Raw genomic sequence first — 24,011 nt, forward strand, 5'->3', positions numbered from 1 at the left:
ATAGCTGGTCTGCAACAAACGTAACTATTATCCGGCAAATGCAAGAGGCTGTCCCCACGTTCCACTTCCTGCCTTTTTGTCGCTCACTTTTGAATGTTGCTCTTGCTGCGATTCCTTTTTCTCCTTCTTTATCGCCCCTCCTACTGCCGTAAATTGCCTTCCAGAGATGTCGTAAAATGCTCCTCCCCGCCCTCCATGTGGCGAAAACGCAATCACGCTTGACGGCGCGAGGTGGCTCAGCCGCAAGATGGCGGCGCTGGCAGAGGAGCAGACGGAGGTGGCGGTCAAGTTAGAGCCTGAGGGACCGCCGACGCTGCTACCTCCGCAGGCGGGGGACGGCGCTGGCGAGGGTGGCGGCGGCACAACCAACAGCGGCCCCAACGGCGGCGGCGGGAACGTTGCGGCGGCGTCGTCGGCCGGCGGGGATGGTGGGACCCCCAAACCCTCGGTGGCTGTCTCCGCCGTTGCACCGGCGGGGGCGGCCCCGGTGCCCGCCGCTGCTCCGGAGGCCAGCGCTCCCCACGACCGACAGACTCTGCTCGCCGTGCTGCAGTTTCTACGGCAGAGCAACCTCCGCGAGGCCGAAGAAGCGCTGCGCCGTGAGGCCCGGCTGCTGGAGGAGGCAGTGGCGGGCTCCGGAGCCCCGGGAGAGGCGGACAGCGCCGGCGCTGAGACGGCTAGCGCGCTTCTTAGCCGGGTCACTGCCTCGGCGCCCGGCCCTTCGGCCCCGGATCCTCCGGTCAGCTGCGCTTCTGGGTCCGCCGCCGTCTCGGGCTTAGCGACAGGTTCTGTGGCTCCGGGTAAAGGTGAGCCGCTGGGTCCGGGTAGGCAGGACCGGCACGGCGGGGAGTGAGCCGGGAAGGCAGAGGCTGGCAGGCCTGCACCTCTGCGGGCTTGTTTTGAATTTCCTGGGCCCGCCTCTAGGGCCACATGCCCGCCCCTTTCCCTAGTGCGCCGGCTGCGCAGTCAAACCCTCTTCCGAGCTGTCAATTCCAGCGAGAGGCTGTGGAGAGCTATTGAGCCCAAGGATGTATGGGGACGGTGGGCGAGGAGAGGCGGGAACTTTCAGGCTTTTGATTTTTCTTATTTGTGCTCTTGCGCTTTGGGCAGGGATGCAGCAACATTATTTGTACTAGCGTACTTTTACTATAAATATTTTATGTTGTTTATCTTAATTTTCACAGCTCCACTGTGAGGTAGACAGTACTTCTATTTTAGAGATGAGAAACCAGACCGAGAAAGGCCAAGGTATTTGCTTTGGACCACACAGCCAGAGAGTGATGGTACATAGTGTAGCCAGTCTTTCTCAAAATATAGGCTAAATACCATAGGTGTTAAATCTTTTAGAGGAATGCAAATTCCTGGGCATCACTTCAGACTTAGTGAATCAGATCCTGTGCAGGTGGAGTCTGGGAATCTGCATTTTCAAATAAATGCTTCAGGGACTTCCCTGGTGGTCCAGTGGTTAAGAATCTGCCTTCCAACACAGGGGACGTGGGAACGTGGTAGGGAACCAAGATCCCTCAAGCGTGGGGCAACTAGGCCCGCGCACTTTGCAACTACTGGGCCCGCATGCGGCAAGGAAATATCCTCGGAGCCGCTGCTAAGATCCAACGCAGCCAAAGATAACTAAATATTGTAAGGATTTAAAAAAATAAATGCTTCCAAGAGATATTGATGTATGGCAAGGTTTGAGAGCCATTCATTTAGGAACAGGTATTGGACTTCAGTTTCTGTCTCTGTTGCTTTTACTTGTGTGATGCTGATTGTTACTCTTCCTAAGCTTGAGAGTTTTTTTTCTTCTATTAAATGGGTTATCGTGAGATTCATATATATGTAAAATGTCTGGCACTGACAAGTTTATGCCAGGTACCTATCCCTGACACCTGAGGCTGCTTCTTCCCCTTCCCCCCCTTTTTTTTTCAGCAGCTCTTGTCACAAAGTCCATGCAGTAAAAGCCATACACAACATAAAGTTTCAAAGGTGATCCTGAGCCAGTAAAAAATATTTATTGAATTAAATTACCCATTGTAGAGCCTCTTGCCAAATTAACCTGTGTTTATGTGACCTAATCTTGGCAGCATTGCCAGGAGTGAAGTATGACTAGGAAGCACTGTAACCCATAAGTAGAAATGTGTACAAATGTGATTGAGAGGAATCTTTTTTGAATCTGAATTTTGTGAGTGAACTGTAAGATGGATGAATTATGTTGTTGATTATTTTATTATAATCTTTCATCTCTTTAGAAACTTGACCTTCAGATTGTAACTCAGAAACCAGTAGAAAGGAAAGGAGGCCATCATAGTAACCAAAATAACTGAAAATTTGTGCAGTAAAGAGCATAACAGTACTGTAATCGCAACTTAAAAAAATTTCCCACAAACCCTCATTTGATTGACAGATGTATCATTGTTTGGTATTGAAATATTATAAATAAATACTCATGCTTTTTGCCTTGAAATGGTGGTTATGGAAATTGTTTTATGCATATAAAATAGATTTATCTTTTGGAAATATAAAAGGCAAGTTCTTCCCACCATTTACATGATTGTATTTTATAGGGAGTGATAGATGTACATATGTGAAGGTAACACAGGATAGGATGTGTTGCTGAAAAGTTATAAAGTACTCAGGTAAATTAAAAAAAAAATACTCAGGTAGCTCAGAGAGCTGGGAATGTTACTCCAGGGCATGGCTTGGTGGTGGTGGGTGCCATTTGCACTGAGCCTTGAAAGAAGAGTAATACCGTTGTTTGATTTGCACACACCATGTTTTATAAAATTTGTTTTAAAAATAGGGTATCTCTAGGAAAAATGCTGAATCGTCCTGCTGTTGATTTGAAAATTTTTATTTTAAGATGTGGACAAACTGCAGGCGTGTTGGTTGGGTAACTGAACCAAACTGAATCCCATTAAAAGATTTTGTGATTGTGTCAGGGAAGAGTATTTGAGAGGAGAGGGACAAACATCTGAGAAACAGTTCACCTCTGGACCTTAACAGAACAGCCTTAGTCTCTTGGTGCTTGTCAGGTCATTTTCTTGAAGTTATTTTTCATTTTTTAAACAGTTGGAAGTGTAGCTGTGGAAGACCAGCCGGATGTCAGTGCGGTGCTGTCGGCCTACAGCCAACAGGGAGACCCCACGATGTATGAAGAATACTATAGCGGACTGAAACACTTCATTGAATGTTCCTTGGACTGCCATCGGGCAGAACTATCCCAACTCTTTTACCCCCTATTTGTACACATGTATTTGGAACTAGTCTACAATCAACATGAGAATGAAGCAAAATCATTCTTTGAGAAGTATGTGAATTTATATGTGTTTATAAAAAAATATGTATATATAGCTATATATATATATATACACACACACACATGCAGAATGTGTATACACATCTGTAACTACACAAATGTCAGATTGCAACTCGAAAAATACTTTATGAAGGAGAGGTTACCTGGTGCCTCTCCTAAACCTAAGACGGAGGGTTTGATCTTGTTGAAGTCAGGAAAGGCTCCTAGAGGTGATGCTTGAGATAGGATCTGAAGGTTGGAGAGGCGTTAACCAGAGGAAGAGAAAAGGGAGAAACTTGTGTGACAGTCCTGTAGCAGGAAGGATCATGGTAGGCACCGAGATGAAAGAAGGCTCGTGTGGCTGGAGTGGAGCATGGGGAGTGGGGTTTGGTACTACACGCAGCTTGACGGTTAGTTAGCAGCTGGAACAGGCAGGTTCTTAGGCCGTGTTGAGGGTCTTTGTTTACCCTAAGATCAGTAGTCGGTCATATTGGATAGGATTAGATTTGGCTGAGAGTCACTGAAAAATCCAACAATAGCTGCCTAAATAAAAATTTATTTTTGTTTTTATTTTAAGAGCAGTAAAGAATTCACCTGCAATGCAGGAGACACAGGTGACACAGGTTTAATCCCTGGGTTGGGAGGATCTCCTGGAGGAGGAAATGGCAACCCACTCCAGTATTTTTGCCTGGAAAATCATATGGACAGAGGTCCTGGTGTGCTATAGTCCACAGGCTTGCAAAGAGTTGGACATGACTGAGCATGCACACACTGCTACTACTACCAGGAGCAGTATGAAGCTGTGCTAAGATTAGATTACATGGAGAGTGACTAGAACCCAAAACAATAGAGACTTGAGTATAATAAAAGTCTATTTCTCTCTAATGAAGAAAGGCACTGTAGGACTGGTATGGAGTCCTTGATTATTTCTTGATCATGTAGCACTGACAACCTTGTCATGCAGTTTCCACCTGTGGTGCAAGGTGACTCTCCAGCTCTAAGAAATCATATCAGTGTTAGAGTCGGCAGGGTGGGCACACATCCCTCCTGGAAGTTGCATGTATTTCTCCCTTTTTTATGGCATTAGTCTTGGCCAAGGGAGGTAGGAAATATGGTCTTTACCTAGATGTCTGTGTGCTCAGCTGGTATTCCAGTGTTTTATTGTGGAGGAAGAAAGAAAAAAATGAATATCTAGGGACAGACATTTTTGCTACAGAAGTTGTTGAAGGACCATACTTTTATTAGATTTTACATTTTGAAAGGACCTTTATTCGGGGGGAGAACAGGTGATTGGGGGGATGAAGTGATTATCAAGCGATCATTTTGGAAGTTATTGTAGTGGTTCTCAACTGAGGGTAATATTATTCCTCCTTCCTGGCTATTTGAAACTGGAGGTATTTTTTTGGTTGTTGTGTCGACTTGACTGGAGGTTCAGGTGTCTTAGGGATACCAGAAGTTCCAGTATGTACAGGTAGTCACACTTAGCAAAGAATTGTTCTGCCCCCAATACTAGTAGCACCCATGTTGAGAAACACTGGACTGGGTGTGATAGTGTTGGTGAAGGGCAGTAGACATATTTGTGAAGCACTTGGTGAAGAATTAGATACAGGTGTAAGGGGGATAAAAGTGTAATTGATAATCCCTGGGTATCTGGCTCCCTTAGCTGGATAGGGACGCTCTTCACTTAGATAGAAAACCCTGGAAGAAGGCAGGGTTTGTCAGGTTGTGGAATAATCTTGAGTTCAGATTTGTTTATGCCTTTGGCTCATTTAAGAGATGTCAGGTTGATAGATGGAGGATATATAAGTCTCTGGGCTTAGGGGAGAGGTAGGGGCTAGAGCCATAAATTGGAGTCGTGTGCAATATTGGTGGATAGGGATAAGATTGTTTGAAAGTGTTAGTCGCTCAGTCATGTCCGACTCTTTGCAACCCCAGGGACTATAGCCTGCCAGACTCCTCTGTCTATGGGATTTCCCAGGCAAGAATACTGGAGTGGGTTGCCATTTCCTTTTCCAGGGGATCTTTCTGACCCAGGGATCGAACCTGGGTTTCCCACATTGCAGATTCTTTACTGTCTGTGCCACCACGGAATCCAAGATTGTCTAGGAAGGAGTATGAAATAGAAATAAGTCAATGGGAGGGCTAGACCTGCACCTCAGGGAACTGCCAGCATTTGGAGGAGAAGATTAATAAAAAGAGTAGAAGAGACTACCATGTAGAAGAGAGATGAAAGGAGAGGCCAGAGAAGCAGAAAGAAAACCAGGAGAGTGCCGAGTTATGGAAGCCAGAGAAAAGGAGTGTTTAAGGTGGAGGTGTGCTCAACAGTTTGAATGAGAGCTCTTTATTTCAAGCAGTAGACCCAGAAGCTAGGACTTGTCAGGTATTACAGGTAGTGGTAATAGAGGAATAATAGAAGCTAGGATTTCTGGCTTCTGTGCGTTATGTTCATTCTTATTCTACAATGCCTAATAGAAGGTATAGAAAGCAAATGTTTGATAGCTCAGTGTTTTGGTTTTTTTTTTAACTTTTTATTTTGTATTGGGGTATAGTTGATTAGCAAACAATGTTGTGATAGTTTCAGGTGAACAGTGAAGGGATTCAGTTATGTGTATACATGTATCCAAACTCCCCTCCCATCCAGGCTGTCACATGACATTGTGTAGCTCCGTGTTTTTGAAAGAAAATATTAAGGCTGATGGTGACAGAATCTCTAAGGTAATTTTTCTTACAGTACTGTCATCAGAAGGGCTTCCCAGGTGGTGCTAGTGGTAAAGAACCCATCTTGCCAGTGCAGGAGATATGAGATGCTGGTTCGATCCCTGGGTAGGGAAGATACCCTGGAGGAGGGCATGGCAACCCACTCTGGTATTCTTGCTTGGGGAATCCCATGAACAGAGGAGCCTGGCGGGTGGCAGTCCATAGCGTTGCAGAGAGTTGGACATGACTGAAGCGGCTTGGCAGGCGTGCGTGAACTGTCCTCAAAAAGCCTTGTCCTCTTCCAGTGTAGCCATCTCCTCACATAGGGAGCTGGGATGTCATAGGGACTGACTCCGTGTGTCCTTGTCATGAACAATCGCAGCCCTTGCCAGCACCCCGTGCTCAGATGAGGTTATCGGCAGAGACTAATACAAAAATTAAGAGGCTGAGATTTCTAATTTTGTTCACATCTTAGAAACTCATAATTCATATTTTGATGAGTCATGCTAGGCTAACACAGGTAACAGATTAGGAATCTATTGGCTATGTGTCAGAGCTAAAGTCCTAATATCTTTAATCGTTTGTTTTCTAAATGTTTTTGCAATGTTTGCTGCTCTTTGTGAATGTTACTATATGATTTTTACATTTTATGTTATTAGAATAATTAAGATTTGTAGAAACAAAAGTAAATTTAAATTTAGCAGTTGGTACCAAAGCTGAAAGCTTTATATAATTGTCTTGGTAATGGTGAGTAAATGGGAGTGCTCACTCTTTGATATCAACATATTCTTGTTCTTTAGTCATGTTATTAAAGTACTAATGTTTAATATTTATATCTAATGTTAAGAATATAAGGAATCACTAAAAATGATGAGTTTTGTGAGAATGTCATGCACTGATTATTGTTGAGAGGCTGAGTGATAGGTATGTTGAGTTTATTATATTAGTTTCTACTTTAGTATGTGTTTGAAATTTCCCATAATAAAAAGTTTTAAAAAGTGGGTTTTGAGAGAACATAAGATTCTAACATTTTCAAATCTCTGCCAATGGTGGCATTCAAATGTGACTGTCCACCAGTGGTGGATATCTTATCTTTCATTCGTCTATGGTGTTTATTTCAAATTCCCTTAAAATGTTTATGATGCATTTCACTAGAGAATTAACTTGATCATTTTTAGGATGAATTCAGAGCTGAATTGTAATCATTTTGAATTGTGTTGCTTCTGATTCTACAACTTAGTCCAGGATTATTCAAACTACTACGTTGAAAGTATTCTGGGATGTTTATAAATATATGGGGGAGAGGCAGATCCCTTAATGATTACATTGAAAAATGCCTTTTTAAAATCACTGAAACAGGTTCCATGGAGATCAGGAATGTTATTACCAGGATGACCTACGAGTATTATCTAGTCTTACCAAAAAGGAACACATGAAAGGGAATGAGACCATGTTGGATTTTCGAACAAGTAAATTTGTTCTGCGTATTTCCCGAGACTCGTACCAACTCTTGAAGAGGCATCTTCAGGAGAAACAGAACAATCAGATATGGAACATAGTTCAGGAGCACCTCTACATTGACATCTTTGATGGGATGCCGCGTAGTAAGCAACAGATAGATGCGATGGTGGGAAGTTTGGCAGGAGAGGCTAAACGAGAGGCAAACAAATCAAAGGTATGGGAATAAGAACTATGTAATGCAGATTATGAAAACTTGTTGCATTTCCATCTACATAATTTACACGTTTTTCTTACAGCTAGTTTGGGGATAATTTTACACTGTATACTAAGTTTCATGTTCTAAGGATGATGTATATATTAGTGAGGATTTGAGAATGGTTGCATTTAACAGAACCCTGATTATACTGACTGAAACACATAAGGTTTTTTTTTCCTCACATAAAATGAATTAAAGAGGAAGGCCCTCCTAGGCTGGTGTGAGAACTCCACAATGCCAGCAAGGACCCTGGCTCCTTTTACTTTCTGCTATGCCACCTTCAGAATGTGGCTTTCTTCATTGTGTTCACAGGTGGCTATAGCAGCTCCAACTTTGCAGCTGTATTCCAGGAAGGTAGAAGGGGGAGGATATACCTGCTGAATCTCCCTTCTTATGATGAAAACAGTATTTCTAAAACACCACCCAGTATGTTTGTGTATACATCTATTGGCAAGAATGATACGATATGGCCATTCTCAGCTGCGAGGGAGCCTGAGAACAGAAATGATTTTAACTGAGCATTCTGCTGCTCCAACAAAATCAGGGTTCTGTCAGTAAAGAAGAAGGAGAGACTGGCTATTGGGTAGATAAGTACAGAATCGGTTTCAGGATATAAATGACCATATTATAATTGTAATTCCTATCAAGATATTAAAAAGATGTATCAATAAACAAAAAAGTAATTTAAAAAAATTGACTCTCTTGACTTGTAGGTATTTTTTGGCTTATTAAAAGAGCCAGAAATTGAGGTGCCTTTGGATGATGAGGATGAAGAAGGAGAAAATGAAGAAGGAAAACCTAAAAAAAAGAAGCCTAAAAAAGATAGTATTGGATCCAAAAGTAAAAAACAAGATCCCAATGCTCCACCTCAAAACAGGTGAGGGGAAAAAAACCTCAGGAACACGTGTGGAAGTGTAAGACGATGTTATAGATGGTTCCAGTTTTTTTTAATATTCAGAGTAATTTCTAGTTTGTTTTTCTTTCACAGAATCCCTCTTCCTGAGTTGAAAGATTCAGATAAATTGGATAAGATAATGAATATGAAAGAAACCACAAAACGAGTACGCCTGGGGCCAGATTGTTTACCTTCCATTTGTTTCTATACATTCCTCAATGCTTACCAGGTTGGTAAAATAATTGGGTAGTTTCTGGGAGAAAATTGGGAGAGTCATGGAAAATGGTGATTAATCATTAAAAGTAGCTTAGATGTCTTAACTAAAATGGAATTTTCTTATTTAAACTTTAAAGATGGCAGTTAGAAAAGGAGAATTGGACATTGATCAGAACAGATAGAAGACAGTGTTTAAAAGACCTTCAGCAACTTGTTGGTACCAGAATCTTGTTTGTATGTGTCCTTTGTTTCACTGACCAGAATTCTGCTAACCTTTGAAAAAGGAGGGAGCTATGTGGTTCATCTCTCTTGAACTTAAGTACTTACTTAAATTTTTTATTAAGAATTCTTTATATCCTTATAGACTTTTTATAATAGACTGCTGAAGATATATTTAGTAAATTACAAAAATAATTAGATATACTTTGTACTATAATTATGACTGATTTGCACTGTACGGCAGAAACCAACACAATATTGTAATTTCCCTCCAATTAAAAAATAAAACTAAAAAAAAAAAACACTTGATTTGTATATGCATTCCAGATTTGGAGGGCAAAAAGTAAATTATGACATGTTCTCAATATAAGTGTATTTGAACAGTGAATTTCAAAAGAGAATGAAATCTCAAATGATCTTTTATGTGAAGAAAAATACCTGTCATTGTATGTTCTCTCAGATGTGATTATAACTTTTTTCCCCTAAAACAGTATTGTTTAGTATGTATTTTTAATTGACAGGGCCTCACTGCAGTGGATGTCACTGATGATTCCAGTTTGATTGCTGGAGGTTTTGCAGATTCAACTGTCAGAGTGTGGTCTGTGACACCCAAAAAGCTTCGCAGTGTCAAACAAGCCGCAGGTAACTGAGATGACCTGTCAGGATACAAACTCATTAGTTTACACCAATCTTTATTCTATGGAATATACCAGGACATTGTGATCTTAGCAGAATTTCACTTGACTTTAAGTCAAATTGTTAACAACATTCCCAACAGTTAAAAGTGTATTGGAGTGGCAATCAGGAGACTGGGGTACTAGACTGACTTAATTTCTCTGGTCCTTAGTTTTATCATCTGTAGAATGAGGGCATTAGGCTAGAAAACTCCCTGAAGTTAAAAATCTAACATTTTATGATTGTTTGTAAATTAAAAAAAAAAGAAGTCTTCAAATACTGGGAGAGTACTTTTCTGTTTTAGCCATAAAAATGGCTAAAATGAACTAAGAGCAGGGTTACATTTTAAAGTTTCTTGCTAGTTGTTTTGTTTAAACAAGATAACACATTCTCAATAATTTATTTTAATATTTCTGTAGTTTTATTTTGTGAAACATTGTGATATAGTGGATAAATTGAGTTTCAGCCCTAGTTCCAAGACTAAATAGCTGTGTACACTTTGGTATGTTATTAACTGTCCTGAGCCTCACTTTCTTCTCTTATACACTGAAATGATAGCACCTAATTTGAAGATATTAGCATAGTGGTTGATAAGTAGGAGGAACAGTTCAAATGTTAGTTCTCCTAAACTCTGATAAATGAAATAATTGCCTTAAATTGTTTTAATGAATATATTTTTAAAAAGTAATATTTCTGGATCATTTTAGATCTTAGCCTCATAGATAAAGAATCTGATGATGTCTTAGAAAGAATCATGGATGAGAAAACAGCAAGTGAGTTGAAGATCTTGTATGGTCACAGTGGTCCCGTGTATGGAGCCAGCTTCAGTCCAGATAGGTAAAAGACAAACTATAAGAATTAAATACTGCTGTATTACATTGAGATTAAATGAAAATTATATGAAATATATATATGTTATGTGAAAGTTAACAACTAGAAACATTATGCAAATGTTGGGGAAAATACTTTTAGAAAAATCCCATGGTTGCCTGTCATTCATTATCTTTTAGAATTTTGCCCTCTGCTAATTCATCTTGGGGTACTGGTGTATAGTAGCTAAATTTACAAAATCAGGATGCATAACTTCAGGGTTTGCTGGTTATAAAAACTAGCTTTAGTTTTGTGTAATTCCAGTAGGGGTTGAATTGCTTCTTTGGGTTCCTGCTATGTGTTTGGTGGCTATTGCTGTCTTCTGTCATCTCCAAATTCACAACAGATTCCTGATATTAAAGGCATGTTACCTATCAACTGAAGATTTATCTTTGTATAATCAAAAGAACTAATACTGATAAGGGAATTGGAAACCCACAAAAATGTTTGTCTATTTTTCATGATCTCTTAACATTCTATAGCAATGTGGGGAGGGTATTTTTTTGTTTTTTGTAATACCATCTATATCTTACTGCTTTCAGTCCAAAATCTTTCATAAAGATTTTCATCTTTATGAAACTTTGAAGAATTTTGTTTTTTATAGGGTTTAGTCAGATGGTACATTTATACTTGAGGGAAACTTCTCATTTCACTGAAAACCATAGTACTTTCTGAGTAGTTTACTTTTGAAAGCTTTTTACCCAGCTTTGTATAGGGTATGAAAATAGCAACTCCATTTTAAAGTAAAAAATTACTGATTTTAAGTGACATATTTCTTAGAAGCCTTTTTCAGGTGACCTTATTTAACGATACTTTTTGTCATTACCTCTTGGTTTTTTTTTGTTTTTCATTTTCCAAAGAACTGTGATTTTCTTAATAGATACTGTTAAAAAAAAAAAAAAACCTAAGCTTATTTAGTAGGTGCTCAGTAGATGTAGTGTCATGGCTAACAGTACTTTCCACTCTTGTTATTCACTGTGAATTTCAGGCATAAATTAAAACTGAGATGCAGTAGTCAGTTACCTATATTTAACATATACAAATGTGCAGAGAAACTGGACAGGTACCTAAGTTATTCTAGGAATCAAATATATTACCTTCTCTTTTCTCAGGAACTACCTGCTTTCCTCTTCAGAGGATGGAACTGTTAGATTGTGGAGTCTTCAAACATTTACTTGCTTGGTGGGATATAAAGGACACAACTATCCAGTGTGGGACACACAGTTTTCTCCATATGGATATTATTTTGTATCAGGGGGCCATGACAGAGTAGCTCGGTAAGAACATTATGAGCTTAGGACTGGGCCTATTCAACAAACAGAATGGTTTCTTGTTGGGAATTACAAACTCTCACTTATTTTCACTTCTGTTATTATCAGCTTTTTGAGAATGTCAGCATTTGTAGGTAATCTGAAAACTAATTTGGGACAGAAATATTTCTGTGTCTGCAATCATGTCTACACCAAGAGTCCATGCCTTCCCCTTCCCCAAGTGGATGCTAAACCTTGTCTTTTGCACCACTTTGAGCCCTTTTATTTCCCTGTCATATCTTTAAAAGTTCAGGATGAGGTATCTTGGGCTTGAAATTATTTGTGGTAGCCCCCCGACTAGGGGCTTCCCTGGTGGCTCAATCAGTAAAGATTCTGCCTGCAATGCCAGAGACCCGGGTTTGATCCCTGGGTTGGGAAGATCCCTTGGAGAAGGAAGTGGCAACCCACTCCAGTATTCTTGCTTGGGAAATCCCACGCAGAATAGCCTGGTGGCTCCAGTCTATGGGGCTGCAAAGAGTCGGACACAAAAGTTAGTGAGTAAACCATCACATGGTAGCCAAAACTAGGGAAAAATACTTTGAGTTAGACTAGGAATTGGATTGGAGAGTGTACATACAGAGAACTAAAGGATTATAGAGTTAAAAAATTTTTGGACCATGTTAAATTAGTTTTAAGAATGTTTAGGGTGCTCGCTTCGGCAGCACATATACTAAAATTGGAACGATACAGAGGTTAGCATGGCCCTGTGCAAGGATGACACGCAAATTAGTGAAGTGTTCCATATTTTTCAGTTCTAATGAGATGGATGAAACTAGAGCCCATCATACAGAGTGAAGCCAGAAAGATTAACACCAATACAGTATACTAACGCATATATATGGAATTTAGAAAGATGGTAACATAACCCTATATGCAAGACAGAAAAAGAGACACAGATGTATAGAACAGACTTTTGGACTCTATGGGAGAAGGCGAGGGTGGGATGATCTGAGAGAAGAGCATTGAAACATGTATATTATCAAGTGTGAAACAGATCGCCAGTCCAGGTTGGATGCATGAGACAAGTGCTCAGGGCTGGTGCACTGGGATGACCCAGAGGGATGGGATGGGGAGGGATGTGAAAGGGAGTTTCAGGATGAGGAACACATGTAAATCCATGGCTGATTCATGTCAGTGTATAGCAAAACCCACTACAATATTGTAAAGTAAGAAAATAACACACCATTGTAAAGCAACCATACCTCAAAAATTTTTTAATGAAAAAAAAAAAGAATGTTTAGGGAATTCCTGGTAGTCCAGTGGTTAGGACTTGGTGCTTTCACTGCTGAAGGCACCAGTTAAATCTCTGGTTGGGGAACTAAGATCCCGCAAGCTGCACGGCATAGCTTTAAAAAAAAAAAAAAGCTTAGTCTCTTGAGTCATTCCATCCTCCTTTCCCTCAGGTAAACTAGTGAGGGGGACCCACTTACAGCTAATATTTCACATAGTTGTTTTTGTATCTTGGGTAGAACTTGGTATTTCAGAGTTATCTACTAATTACCTTGTGTTTTCAACAATTTTTAAAAAAGGCTCTGGGCTACAGATCACTATCAGCCTTTACGGATATTTGCTGGCCATCTTGCTGATGTGAATTGTACCAGATTCCATCCAAATTCTAATTATGTTGCTACGGGCTCTGCAGACAGAACTGTGCGGCTCTGGGATGTCCTGAATGGGAACTGTGTAAGGATCTTCACTGGACACAAGGTATTTTAACTTTCATTATTCCAGCACACAAGGTTCTTTTGAGATTAAAAATAGTTTAAAAATTAACTAGTGACATACATTTTAGATACTGTCCACACCACTCCACTCTGTGTTAGAATTCTTTTTTCTCATTTTCTTGGGTATTTTTAACCTTACTTTTGATTCTTGCCATGTACTTTTTTTTAGGGACCAATTCATTCCTTGACATTTTCTCCCAATGGGCGATTCCTGGCTACAGGAGCAACAGATGGCAGAGTACTCCTTTGGGATATTGGACATGGCTTGATGGTTGGAGAATTAAAAGGACACACCGATACAGTCTGTTCACTTAGATTTAGTAGAGATGGTGAAATTTTGGCATCAGGTAAGTGACTAGAACTGGCTTTGTGGTTAAGGGTCAATTGTATATTTAAAGAAAGCACTGAATGTTGAGAATTGCAAAATTAAGTCCTATTTTGCATTTTGCTTCTCCTTAGCATGATTCAGGACTGCTACCTACCTGTATATTGACTTCTCAGATTAAGCTACTGCTTGAAATTCTTTAGAGGGAATAGAGTTGTTAAGTTCAGATTTCTTTTACCAGAAATGTAAATGCATAAAGCATACTTGACATGTCAGAAATTTAAATATGGCAGATTCTACTAAATGGTTTCCTTTTGATTTCCTCTTAGGTTCAATGGATAATACAGTACGGTTATGGGATGCTGTCAAAGCATTTGAAGATGTAGAGACTGATGACTTTACTACAGCCACAGGGCATATAAATTTACCCGAGAATTCACAGGAGTTGTTGTTGGGAACATATATGACCAAATCAACACCAGTTGTACACCTCCATTTTACTCGAAGAAACTTGGTTCTAGCTGCAGGAGCTTACAGTCCTCAATAAACCATCGGTATTAAAAGACCTTTGGAAACTACTGTTTGAAAAAGGGAGACTAAAAGCAAATACCTCAGTGATTAATATTTAAGCTACAAAGAATGTTTTGTCTATATGGATCTGGAAGTATGCTGCTTAGAAAATCTGTACAGGACAGTTCCACGTTTCTATAGCAACCACATTTAACTAATTTCCGTTAGTTGAATAAGAGGTATTATGTTTGTGGAGGGGACATTCATGGTGCTTTGGATTGTGTGGAAACTATGCATTTTCTGTTCAAATGCTATTTTAATTTATTATGTTTAAAAAAATCAATTGATTTCAATAATTCATCCTGCTTCAAGATTCAAATTGAGTAATATAATACCATATTGAATTTTAGCTGAAGAATTTCATGAGCATGTATGTTTCTGCTGTAAAAATGTAGTTACTGTATGGCACTCAAGTACTATGTTATATGATCCACTAACATTTTTGCTTGGCTCATGATTAGTGGAATGTACGTTAACTGGCTAAGATGAACTACAATTCCTTTCTGAGAAATAGATGAAGTACAACCATCCACTGACATCTGAATCTATACCTGTTGGATTGAGTGCACCCAAACACTCTATAAACCGGGTGAAATTAACTTCCATGTTCTACTTCAGCTAAAATGGCTACATACAACCTAGTACACTTGAAGTCAGACATTTCAGTTGCTTACCTCCAGTACTGAGCCTTGCTTTGGAAAACTAAAAGATTTAGACCAAGTTACTGCCAGTTTTTTGCCTTTGTTGCATTTTGTACAGTTTTTATATTTTTGATATCTTGTAAATAAAGACAACCAGCTTTTCCAGGTTCATAATTTATTGTACAAATTGAGTATCACATGATGAGTTGACATTAGCTTCTTCAGGCATGGGAACTTAACAGATAATGTACAGTTCAGAATCCTATAAACAAAGCAAAAATAGTTTAGACACAAACATGTTCAATTCTGCTTTTAAGACTCAGTAATTATTAGTAAAAGACTATCCATGAACCTCCCTGAAATTGAATGCAAATTCATTAGATTTTCAAAGAAGTCATTAACTCCCCCAAATTTAGCTGTCTCTCAGCTTTCAACAATTTAATCTAAAACTCCCACCTTTAACAAAAGAGCTGTCAATAATTCAGTATGATCCAAAATATACATTGTTGTAAAAGTCTAGTACATAAGATACTGGATTGACCAAAAAGTTTGTTCAGAGTTTTCTGGCTTATGGGGAAACCTGAATGAACTTTTTGCCAACCCAGTAGCATCCACCCCACCCCGGCCCCAATAAAGTAATAGTTTCAATAGTAGAAAGGAGGGAGGATGGTAGTATCCCCATTATAAAAACAGAGTAAGGAGGTACCTAATATGAAAAACTGGGGTTCCCTTGTAGCTCAGATGGAAAGAATCCACTCCAGTATCCTTGCCTGGAGAATCCCAGGAACAGAGGAGCCTGGTGGGCTACGGTCTCTGGGGTCGCAAAGAGTCGGACACAACTGAGTGACTAAGCGCACACATAGTATGAAAAACTGGGCAAAAAAACTACCTGTTTGTCAGGAAAAAACCATGGACCACTGCATTTTGGGCTATGCAGTCAGTCCACTACCGTCAATAATTCTGGGACTGGAAAAGGTCTTAAGAGCAGAGGAAAAAATTTTCTGTCATGGAAAGCTACAGTAGATAAAATCTAGGTTTTGGGTTTTCTGTACATTGTCTACTGCCAACAAAATACTTATACAAGCAAGGGCAAATGGGCGTTGGGTTATACTAAGAAGAAAATGAAGTCTAGGTGACAGAATTGCAAAAAAATTGGAAAGCAAGATGCATTTGCAACTGATTCAAAAGGCTGGTTAATAATTACTACCAAAAAAATAATTACTACCAAAAAATTACAAAAAGAGCTTATACAAGAAAGAGAGGATCTTTACAAAAAGAAAGTCCCAAATAAATAAAAACACAGAGAATGTTAAAAATACAAATGGTAATCAAATGGAAAAAATATACAACTTCACAAAAAAAAATTTTTACTCATCAAACTGTTAGAAACTGACATTATTTAACACTGCAGGGGGTGGGTGGGGGGAGAGAAAGCTAGGTGTCCCACAACCCTTTCAGAAGGCACTTAATTAAGAGAACAATCATGTATAAACACTTCTTGCTCAAAATCATTCATTGTAATGTTATTTATATTTTAAAAAATTCTAGTAAGAAACAGATCTGTATAAAATAAAATCATATATCCATGCGCACCCATGCATTCAAATTTATAGAGAACATACATATTATAAAGCAAAATTATAGATGGATCATAGCCATTGGAAACCAAACAAATACAATAAAAAAGAGCTAAACTGAGATATTAACGAAAATTGTCAGGGTGATGGAGACATGGACAATATTTTTCTTTTTTTTTGAATGTAATAAAATTTTGAACAAGGACAACAGTATAACTTTTATAGTGTGGGGGAGGGGAACCCTAACATCAAAATGGCAAAGTCATAAAGTTTTAAATGTTATCTCCTTACTGTTTATGTTGCTTTCACAGCTGGAGTTTTTTTAGACCTTAACTTGAAGTATAAGACTATCAAAGCAATACTTCCATATGTGGCCAGCACACACTAAAAAAGAAAGGAAAAAGCAAACAAGAGTTGTCACATCTATATTATTCCAAAACATAACTACTTAAAGGTATCATTAATACTTACATTCATTCTCCCTGTGAGAGTGTAAGAGTTGAAATATTTTTTGATACCAGTGAAATGGAACTGGGCATCAGCTTCTGGACCTGCCATGATTTCAATCTTTTAAAAGAAGAAAGAAGGCAACAAATTGGTTTGGATGCTATTTAAAAGAAAAAAAAATTTTTTTTTTAAATTAAAGTCATATAAGTATTATAAATTGCATATACATATTGCATATAAACATTGTAAATTTTAAGTATGCCTCACCCAACAAATCAGTAGCAAAATGGTGGAAAAAACACTGCTAAGAATTTGGAAGGAGGACTTTTGTCTTGGTCGCTATCACACAACATTCCAGAATGTACATCAAATAACACACAGAACACAGTAGTCTCTAACTCCATCTTCTGACCCAAAATAGGATGATGTTTTCATTCCTGGCTCTATCTATATATCATAGCACACTGTACATGGAATTCCATCAGTTTTAAGACTAGTTGAAAGTTAGAGCTTGTGACACTTTTCAAAGTCTCTCAGAGGGTTAACAACCAAAACAACTAACTGAATAGCTCACCTTGCAACACCACTTTTTAGAGTTTTTCCTATAAATAATTTAGGACCTCCATGGGAAGGAGGAGACAGGATTATTTATTACCAAATGGAATTAATACACACTAACTATTGGTGGTGGAGGGGAAGCTAAAATCCTTACTCCTTACACCAAAAATAGATGAAAACATGTAAAGGTAAAAAGTGAAACCAAAATATCTGAAGAATACATGGGCAAACATTTTAATCATCTTAAGGAAGGGAAAATACAAAGGTGGCTGAAGAAACACAGATAACCTCATGATCAGTGAAGGAAATATGAAATGAGACAAGTATTTAACCATCAGACTGCAAAGATAAATTTATCGTAATAAGCAGCAGTAGTGGGAATGTGGGAAAATAAGCAGTCTCTGCTGCCTGGAGGGAGTGTAAACTGGAGTGAGTACAACCTTCCTAAAATGCAATTCTGTAATATCTACTGAATTATGACAGGGTATAGTTTATCCTTTTATCTAGTTGGTTCAATTTGTTCACCAGGAATTTATCCTTATATAGAAACATTATAAAGTGGAAACATGTAGTATGGTTCAAGGATGGTAACTGAAATACAGTTTATGGAAATAACTACAAGTGCATTTACAGGAAACTGATAAATGATGTTCCCATGGGAGGAAACAATGCATGGAGATCTTTAAATACAGACATGAAAAGATGTTCCCTTGCAATATTAAAAGTTCCTATTTCTGGGCATTATAGAGCATATCAAAGGTTCTCAAAGTTTGGTCCCTACACTGTCAGCATCCATGGAAACTTATTGGAAATGCAAATTCTTAGGCCTTTTGAATCAGAAACTCTGGGGCCCAGCAATCTGTTTTAATATGCAGTCTAGGTGATTCCGATGTATGTTAAAGTTTGAAAAACATTGCAGTAACAGAAAACCAAACTCTTATTAGTAATTATATAGGGGGAAAAAACCCTTGAATATACAGCAGGCTTGAAAAGAGGATTACATCTATAGAGCCTATGTATTTCACAAAGGCATGTATTTCTTTTATAAAGGCACATCAAAGGTCACCAGAGCAACACTCGAAAACTCGTCTGTATGACCGCCTATCTACCACGACCGACGCCACGCCGAGTCGATTGGCAATATAGACGAGCCGGTCGAGGTCCGGTCGAGATTGGTAGGCAGTGGCAGTGACTCAGCCGACTCTTGATGATGAGACAGACTCAGGGGAAACCTGTGAGGAAGCTGCTGCTATGGAAACCGGCACTCTACAGTTTTCCATTCAAAGGCCTTCAGGGGCATTCACAAGCATAGAATTGGCAATGAAAACCTTGACAAATGACCTTAATTGTGAACAGTTTCAAGAAGGTTCTTGTAGCAATGGAGGATTCCAAACTTCCTTGGGTCACCTTAGAGGCCTAGGCCAGTCCAGCCCAAGTAGGAAAATCTCCATTAAAAGAAACTTTTATGATATGGCTTTTATAGTAAAGGTTTTAGTAAACTTATTAAAGACATGCTTTCCCATTCATCTTCAGGACTGATTTTTGGATCCTTAATAGTATCAAACAGGTTTCTAGGAAAAATCCTACAGGACTAACTTGTGTCTAACAAACATTTTCCGAAGAATGTGGTATCCAACTGAAACAATCTTAAGGTGCCTTAAATCTCCCTCTATACAATACAGAAGGAAGGCTGATGTCTGCAATATTCCACAGAGGACTAATTCTGACTGTAGGAAGGCACAGTTTACCAGTGGCAATTTAGTCGAGATTCGAAAAACACTGAGATGGAAGGGGAAGTGAGATGCTGCCGCTGAACAACTGCAGCAAACCCAGTAAGCACTTCGGTTAGTATCCTCAGCAAACTTCAGGTAACTTTTGGACAAAGATCAGGAATCCTTGTGTTAAGTGTACTTTGTGGAATAATTAAACCGAAACTTGCTTTCCTTTTGAGTTATATATACATCAGTTTAGAAAGACATGAATGAAAAATACCTAAGATTAAACAGAACCGTACAAATTGTTAAACTGTAGCCTATGGCAAAGTCTAAGCCATGGGTTCTTCGCTTGTTTCTAACTGCGCGGCGAACTACTTTTAAATATAATTAATCTTTACATGCCTCTCTTCACCTGTAAAATGGGCACTTCAGAAAAGGCCAAAAGTGACCCACTACCCTCGCTTTCTGTTTCTCGGTACTGCTGGTCGGTCTGACCGGACACCTACCCGAGATGGTGAGATCTCGCGGGAAAAGAGTCAAACACAAGAGACAGCCGCTCAGGTACCAGAAGCTGCCTCTGGTACAAGGAGTTTATAGCTCTCTGTTCTAGCTACTATTAGTGAAAGGGCTTCCCGCCGACCGAACACAGATAGATATCTAACCCGCTTACCCGGGGCCGGGCCACACTCACTCTCGCCGGACAAAGGCTGCAGCTCAGCTAAAGGAGACCTGGCTGGACAGCTTCCTACGCATAGCTCGGTGGAAACAAACTGCTTTGGGCATACAGTGGAAGAGAGGTTACTAAGACGAGAGCTGGGGTCGTAAGTCCGTTCTGATCCAATAATACGTCACTGAGTGACCTTGGAGGAGCCTCCCTTCCCTGCAGGCCTCCTTTTCTCCACTGGAAAATACATTCTAAGGGCCTTTAGGAGCCTCGCGCCCAGGCTTCCCAATCACTGTCCGAACCCTCACGACCGGCCTTCATTTTCTCTAATTCCTTTTCTATTTACCACCACTCTCCGCCAGCCCCCACCACAGCGAAGGCCTCGCGGTGTGCCTGGACCAGGAGACAGTCTGATTTCAGGCCGGCCCCACAGAGCGGAGGCGCGTGGTCTAAATCCATGTTCCCCTCCACACTCACCTTTCAGGGGGTTCAAACTCCACGGCCTATGTCCTTCACCGTACACCGCTGCCCCTCGACCCCGCCGGAAGACACCACCTCCCCCTCACACGTTAAACGGGCCTGAAGTGTTCGGCCCTCTGCGTTGATTGGCTACCTTTATAAGCCCCGCCCTTCCGTTTCCTGTCTCTAAATCTCCTCCCCCTCCCTGTAGAACTGGATCCAGTATGGTAACGGAAATAGGGCATTGAGCCCGCCCACGGTTCCGGAAGAGCAGCGTTAGCCTGCGGGTGTACCAGTCTCCGCGTGTGTGATTACAGTGGCGCGGCCTCTGAAGTGGAAGTGCTGGCGTCCCGGGGCTGGTGAGTGGGGGCAAAAGCGACAAGGGTGGAAACTTCGTGGTTTCCAGGTCTGTCCCAGGACTAGATGCTTTGGATCCCTGCCATGCACCCGCAGTGCCGGGTGAGTGGTTAGGCCACCGCATTCAACGTCAGAAGCCGGCTCTGCTGGAGTGGTCCCTGTAACGTCAGGTTATGTTCCTAGGAAGTAGCTCGGATCCCTTTGTCGCAGGGTCACTTTACTCTTTGAAGTTTCAGTTTCCCCTTCTGTGAAGTGAAATTAAGGGTCAAATTCCTAGTAAACTAGACCGCATTGCTTTGTCCTGTTTTTTTTTTTTTTTTAACGAAATATAGCCATTCTTTACTCCAACTCCTTCCTAGGCTCCCTCTAGGTCCTCACCTCTTCCACAGTATCAAGCCTTTTTAGATTCCTATTCCCAGGTGTCTCTCAGAACCTCCTCCTGTTCTCACTTAAACCTAGTTCTGGTTCTCGTTATTTCTCTGTTGTAGTGCAGTTGAACCCTACCCGGTATGTACCTTCCTTCAGTTCTATCTCCTTGTGGCGCTAACGGTAAAGAACCCGCCTGCCAATGCAGGAAACAGAAGAGAGGCAGGTTCGATCCCTGGGTTGGGAAGATTCCCTTGAAGGAAGAAATGGCAGCCCATTCCGGATTCTTGCCTGGAGAATCCCATGAACTGAGGAGCATAGCGGGCTACAGTCTGTAGAGTCGCGAAAAGTCGACAGAACCAAAGTGGCTTAGCACGCAGTCGGTTTACCTTCGAAGCTTCAGTCCTGTCTCCTTGTCCAGGCTATAGCCTGCAGTATATATTTGTTTTGGTTACTGTTCTGTCTTTTCCTTTTCTTAAGGATCTAACTTGCCCAAGTAAAAGTTAATTTACTCACACCCAATGAAAGATCTGACACAGAGAGCTCAACCTGTCTTTTAAAATTTAATTCCAATTATTATGCTTTATTCACCTTGTGATCTAGTTGAACAGTTCTTCAAAGAAAGACGAGCAAGCTTGTGAGCAGTTTTAAATATTTTTTAAATTATGTATTATTTGGCTGCACTGAGTCTTTGTTTCTGCAGGCTTTCTCTAGTTGTGGTGAGCAGGGGCTTCTCATTGTGGTGGCTTCTCTTGTTGTGGAGAACAGGCTCTGCAGTGCTGCGGCTTCAGTAGTTGTAGTGCATGGACTTAGTTGTTCATGGGATGTGGAATCTTCCTGGATCCAGGGCTCTAAATGGTGTCCCCTGCATTGCCAGGAGGATCGTTAACCACTAGACCAGCAGGGAAGTCTTTGTGAGCAATTTGACAGATGTATTGGTGCTCAGAATAATTGGTTTCATCTTTTAACATGCAGCTCAAACATGCAGCATCTTTTTAAGGAAGGCTTCCTCCTCTGCTGAAGTCTCATTTTTCTACCTCCTTTTTGATAGCTTATAACCTGATCTGTATTTTAGATTATTTGCAGAATTGTTTTATCTTAGAAGTGTGCGTATTCTTTGAAGGTAAGGGGTTATGTAGTCATTTGAGTATCTGTGACTTAACTGAAGCTGCTTAATGATGCTCCATTGAAAGTATAACTTACTGGAGAAAAATATGTGAATGTGTGGTTTTGAAGCAAAGACCTTCAGAAAGATGAATTATGGATTATCTGTTGCCTGGCATCAAACCATCCATTTCTTAGTCCTGAATGCTGTCTGGCACACTGGTGCTAGAAGGCTTTGTCTCTTGCCCATTGATCACAGCCTTGACACTAAAGTACATATTACCAACTTCTTGCATTGTTTTTAGGACACTCAAACATGGCAGCCATGGAAGAAAGCTTCCCCCGCGGAGGTACAAGAAAGACGCGCAAATCAGAAAAAACTTTGCAGCAATCAGTTGAACAAGACAACTTATTTGACGTAAGTGGTGTGCTTTTTTGGAAAGACTCACAGAACACTTTCTCTCTAGATCCTTCTGGAGAATGAGACTTGTTTTCCAGATAGGATTCTTGTTGAAGTCTATTTTTATAAATTTAACTTGTTAAAGAGTCCGTCCCACCACAAGGCTATATCTTTTGAAGCATGAGTGGCATATATTATACAAGTTTTCAATGCCGTTTTTTTCTTTCTTTTTTTGGCCACACCGGGAGGCCTGTGGGATTTTAGTGTCCTGACCAGGAATCGAATCTGCACCATCAGTAGTGAGCGTGCAAAGTCCTAACCACTGGACTGCCAGGGAATTCCCTGTTTCTCATTCTCAGAAACTTACCATGTTGATTAAGGATGGAGAGAAAACAGTTTGGATGAGGTTTGAATGAGGCTCTGTAAAATGATCATGATTTGCATTAGAATTTAAAATCTTCACCTAAAGTAGGTTGTGATCCAAATGCTAGGGGGACCAGAACTAACGTTCAATTGTATGAATAGGTCTATTTTGTGTAATCTTTCCAATTGTATTGTGAAGCAGAGATCACCATTCAATGGTGGGAAACTGAGGCATAGAGAGGTTATATAATTCAGCTGAAACCACACAGCTTGTTATGGTGGAGATCTTTGTGACTCTACCTTTTTTGTTTTCATGCACTCTTCCAAATTGCTTCTCCCAGTGGGGAACCCCCATGTCCATCCCTGTTAAGGGAGGAAGAACACAGAAGGGAAGAGACTTTTAGAATAGAGCTCAGATTTTCATCACAGGGCGATTTGGTGTCAGGATGGGAGACTGGCCATGAGACAGGAATTAAAGAATAGTTGGGAGTGGAGTGGAGTAGAGGGGTGACAAAACAGGGTGACAGATGAACTGAAATTGAAGGGAAAGGCCTGGATAAGCTACTTTTTTTTTTTTTTTTGGATCTTCTCCTCCTCCCTCCCCCGCTTTAGATTTCTACTGAAGAGGGATCTACCAAAAGGAAAAAGATCCAGAAAGAGCCAGCAAAAACAAAAAAGTTGAAAGTTGAAACCAGAGAAAGCAGCAAGTTTGTCAGAGAGAAGTTTGAAATCCTTAATGTGGAGGTTTGTCAATGTTTGGTTTTGAACAAACTCTGATGTGCTCTTCTTCCTTTCCTCTTTCCATTTTTCCTTCATTCTTTGCGTGTATATACATGTATATATATCTTAT

The 24,011-nt window shown here is 40.2% G+C and overlaps 3 protein-coding genes and 1 non-coding gene across 6 annotated transcripts in view; 3 read left to right on the forward strand and 1 right to left on the reverse strand.

Moving 5' to 3' along the window:
• The first annotated feature begins 244 nt into the window (after positions 1–244).
• TAF5 (TATA-box binding protein associated factor 5) lies at positions 245–15,307 on the forward strand. The gene is made up of 11 exons (XM_065923250.1): positions 245–806; positions 3,067–3,304; positions 7,349–7,664; positions 8,420–8,583; positions 8,695–8,830; positions 9,558–9,678; positions 10,419–10,548; positions 11,694–11,858; positions 13,421–13,598; positions 13,785–13,962; positions 14,270–15,307. Exons 1-11 carry the CDS (start codon positions 248–250, stop codon positions 14,485–14,487), a joined length of 2,403 nt encoding a protein of 800 aa, XP_065779322.1. The 5' UTR covers positions 245–247; the 3' UTR covers positions 14,488–15,307.
• On the forward strand, positions 12,538–12,640 carry LOC136162110 (U6 spliceosomal RNA). The gene has a single exon (XR_010661958.1). It is a non-coding gene; the product is annotated as a U6 spliceosomal RNA (small nuclear RNA).
• ATP5MK (ATP synthase membrane subunit k) lies at positions 15,302–20,719 on the reverse strand. Of its 2 annotated transcripts, none has more exons than XM_065923251.1 (4): positions 20,590–20,719; positions 17,200–17,295; positions 17,020–17,112; positions 15,302–15,413 (listed from the first exon to the last, which is right to left on the reverse strand). In XM_065923251.1, the coding sequence occupies exons 2-3, from the start codon at positions 17,284–17,286 to the stop codon at positions 17,023–17,025; spliced, it is 177 nt and encodes a 58-aa protein (XP_065779323.1). In that variant the 5' UTR covers positions 17,287–17,295; positions 20,590–20,719; the 3' UTR covers positions 15,302–15,413; positions 17,020–17,022. The 2 variants fall into 2 exon arrangements, with proteins under 2 accessions (XP_065779323.1, XP_065779324.1); XM_065923252.1 differs by lacking the exon at positions 15,302–15,413 and adding an exon at positions 15,435–15,964.
• Positions 20,720–20,832: 113 nt separating this feature from the next.
• Positions 20,833–24,011, forward strand: part of PDCD11 (programmed cell death 11) — a 43,109-nt gene continuing 39,930 nt past the window's right edge. For both annotated transcript variants that reach the window (XM_065923253.1, XM_065923254.1), the window contains exons 1-3: positions 20,833–20,930; positions 22,704–22,816; positions 23,774–23,905. In XM_065923253.1, coding sequence (XP_065779325.1) covers positions 22,715–22,816; positions 23,774–23,905 — 234 coding nt within the window. In that variant the 5' untranslated portion in view covers positions 20,833–20,930; positions 22,704–22,714. The remainder of the gene's footprint in view (positions 20,931–22,703; positions 22,817–23,773; positions 23,906–24,011) is intronic.

The sequence above is a fragment of the Muntiacus reevesi genome, chromosome 2, assembly GCF_963930625.1.
Source record: "Muntiacus reevesi chromosome 2, mMunRee1.1, whole genome shotgun sequence".
Lineage (NCBI taxonomy): Eukaryota > Metazoa > Chordata > Mammalia > Artiodactyla > Cervidae > Muntiacus > Muntiacus reevesi.

What these genes read in the sequence shown, in the direction of transcription:
- ATP5MK (XM_065923251.1), bottom strand. Translation starts at nt 17,286, where the DNA reads ATGGCAGGTCCAGAAGCTGATGCCCAGTTCCATTTCACTGGTATCAAA. An exon ending in CTCTCACAGGGAGAATGAAT is followed by an intron (nt 17,113 to 17,199) that starts GTAAGTATTAAT and finishes TTTCTTTTTTAG; the next exon opens with TGTGTGCTGGCCACATATGG.
- TAF5 (XM_065923250.1), top strand. Translation starts at nt 248, where the DNA reads ATGGCGGCGCTGGCAGAGGAGCAGACGGAGGTGGCGGTCAAGTTAGAG. An exon ending in CATTCCTCAATGCTTACCAG is followed by an intron (nt 8,831 to 9,557) that starts GTTGGTAAAATA and finishes TTTAATTGACAG; the next exon opens with GGCCTCACTGCAGTGGATGT. An exon ending in CAGTGTCAAACAAGCCGCAG is followed by an intron (nt 9,679 to 10,418) that starts GTAACTGAGATG and finishes GGATCATTTTAG; the next exon opens with ATCTTAGCCTCATAGATAAA.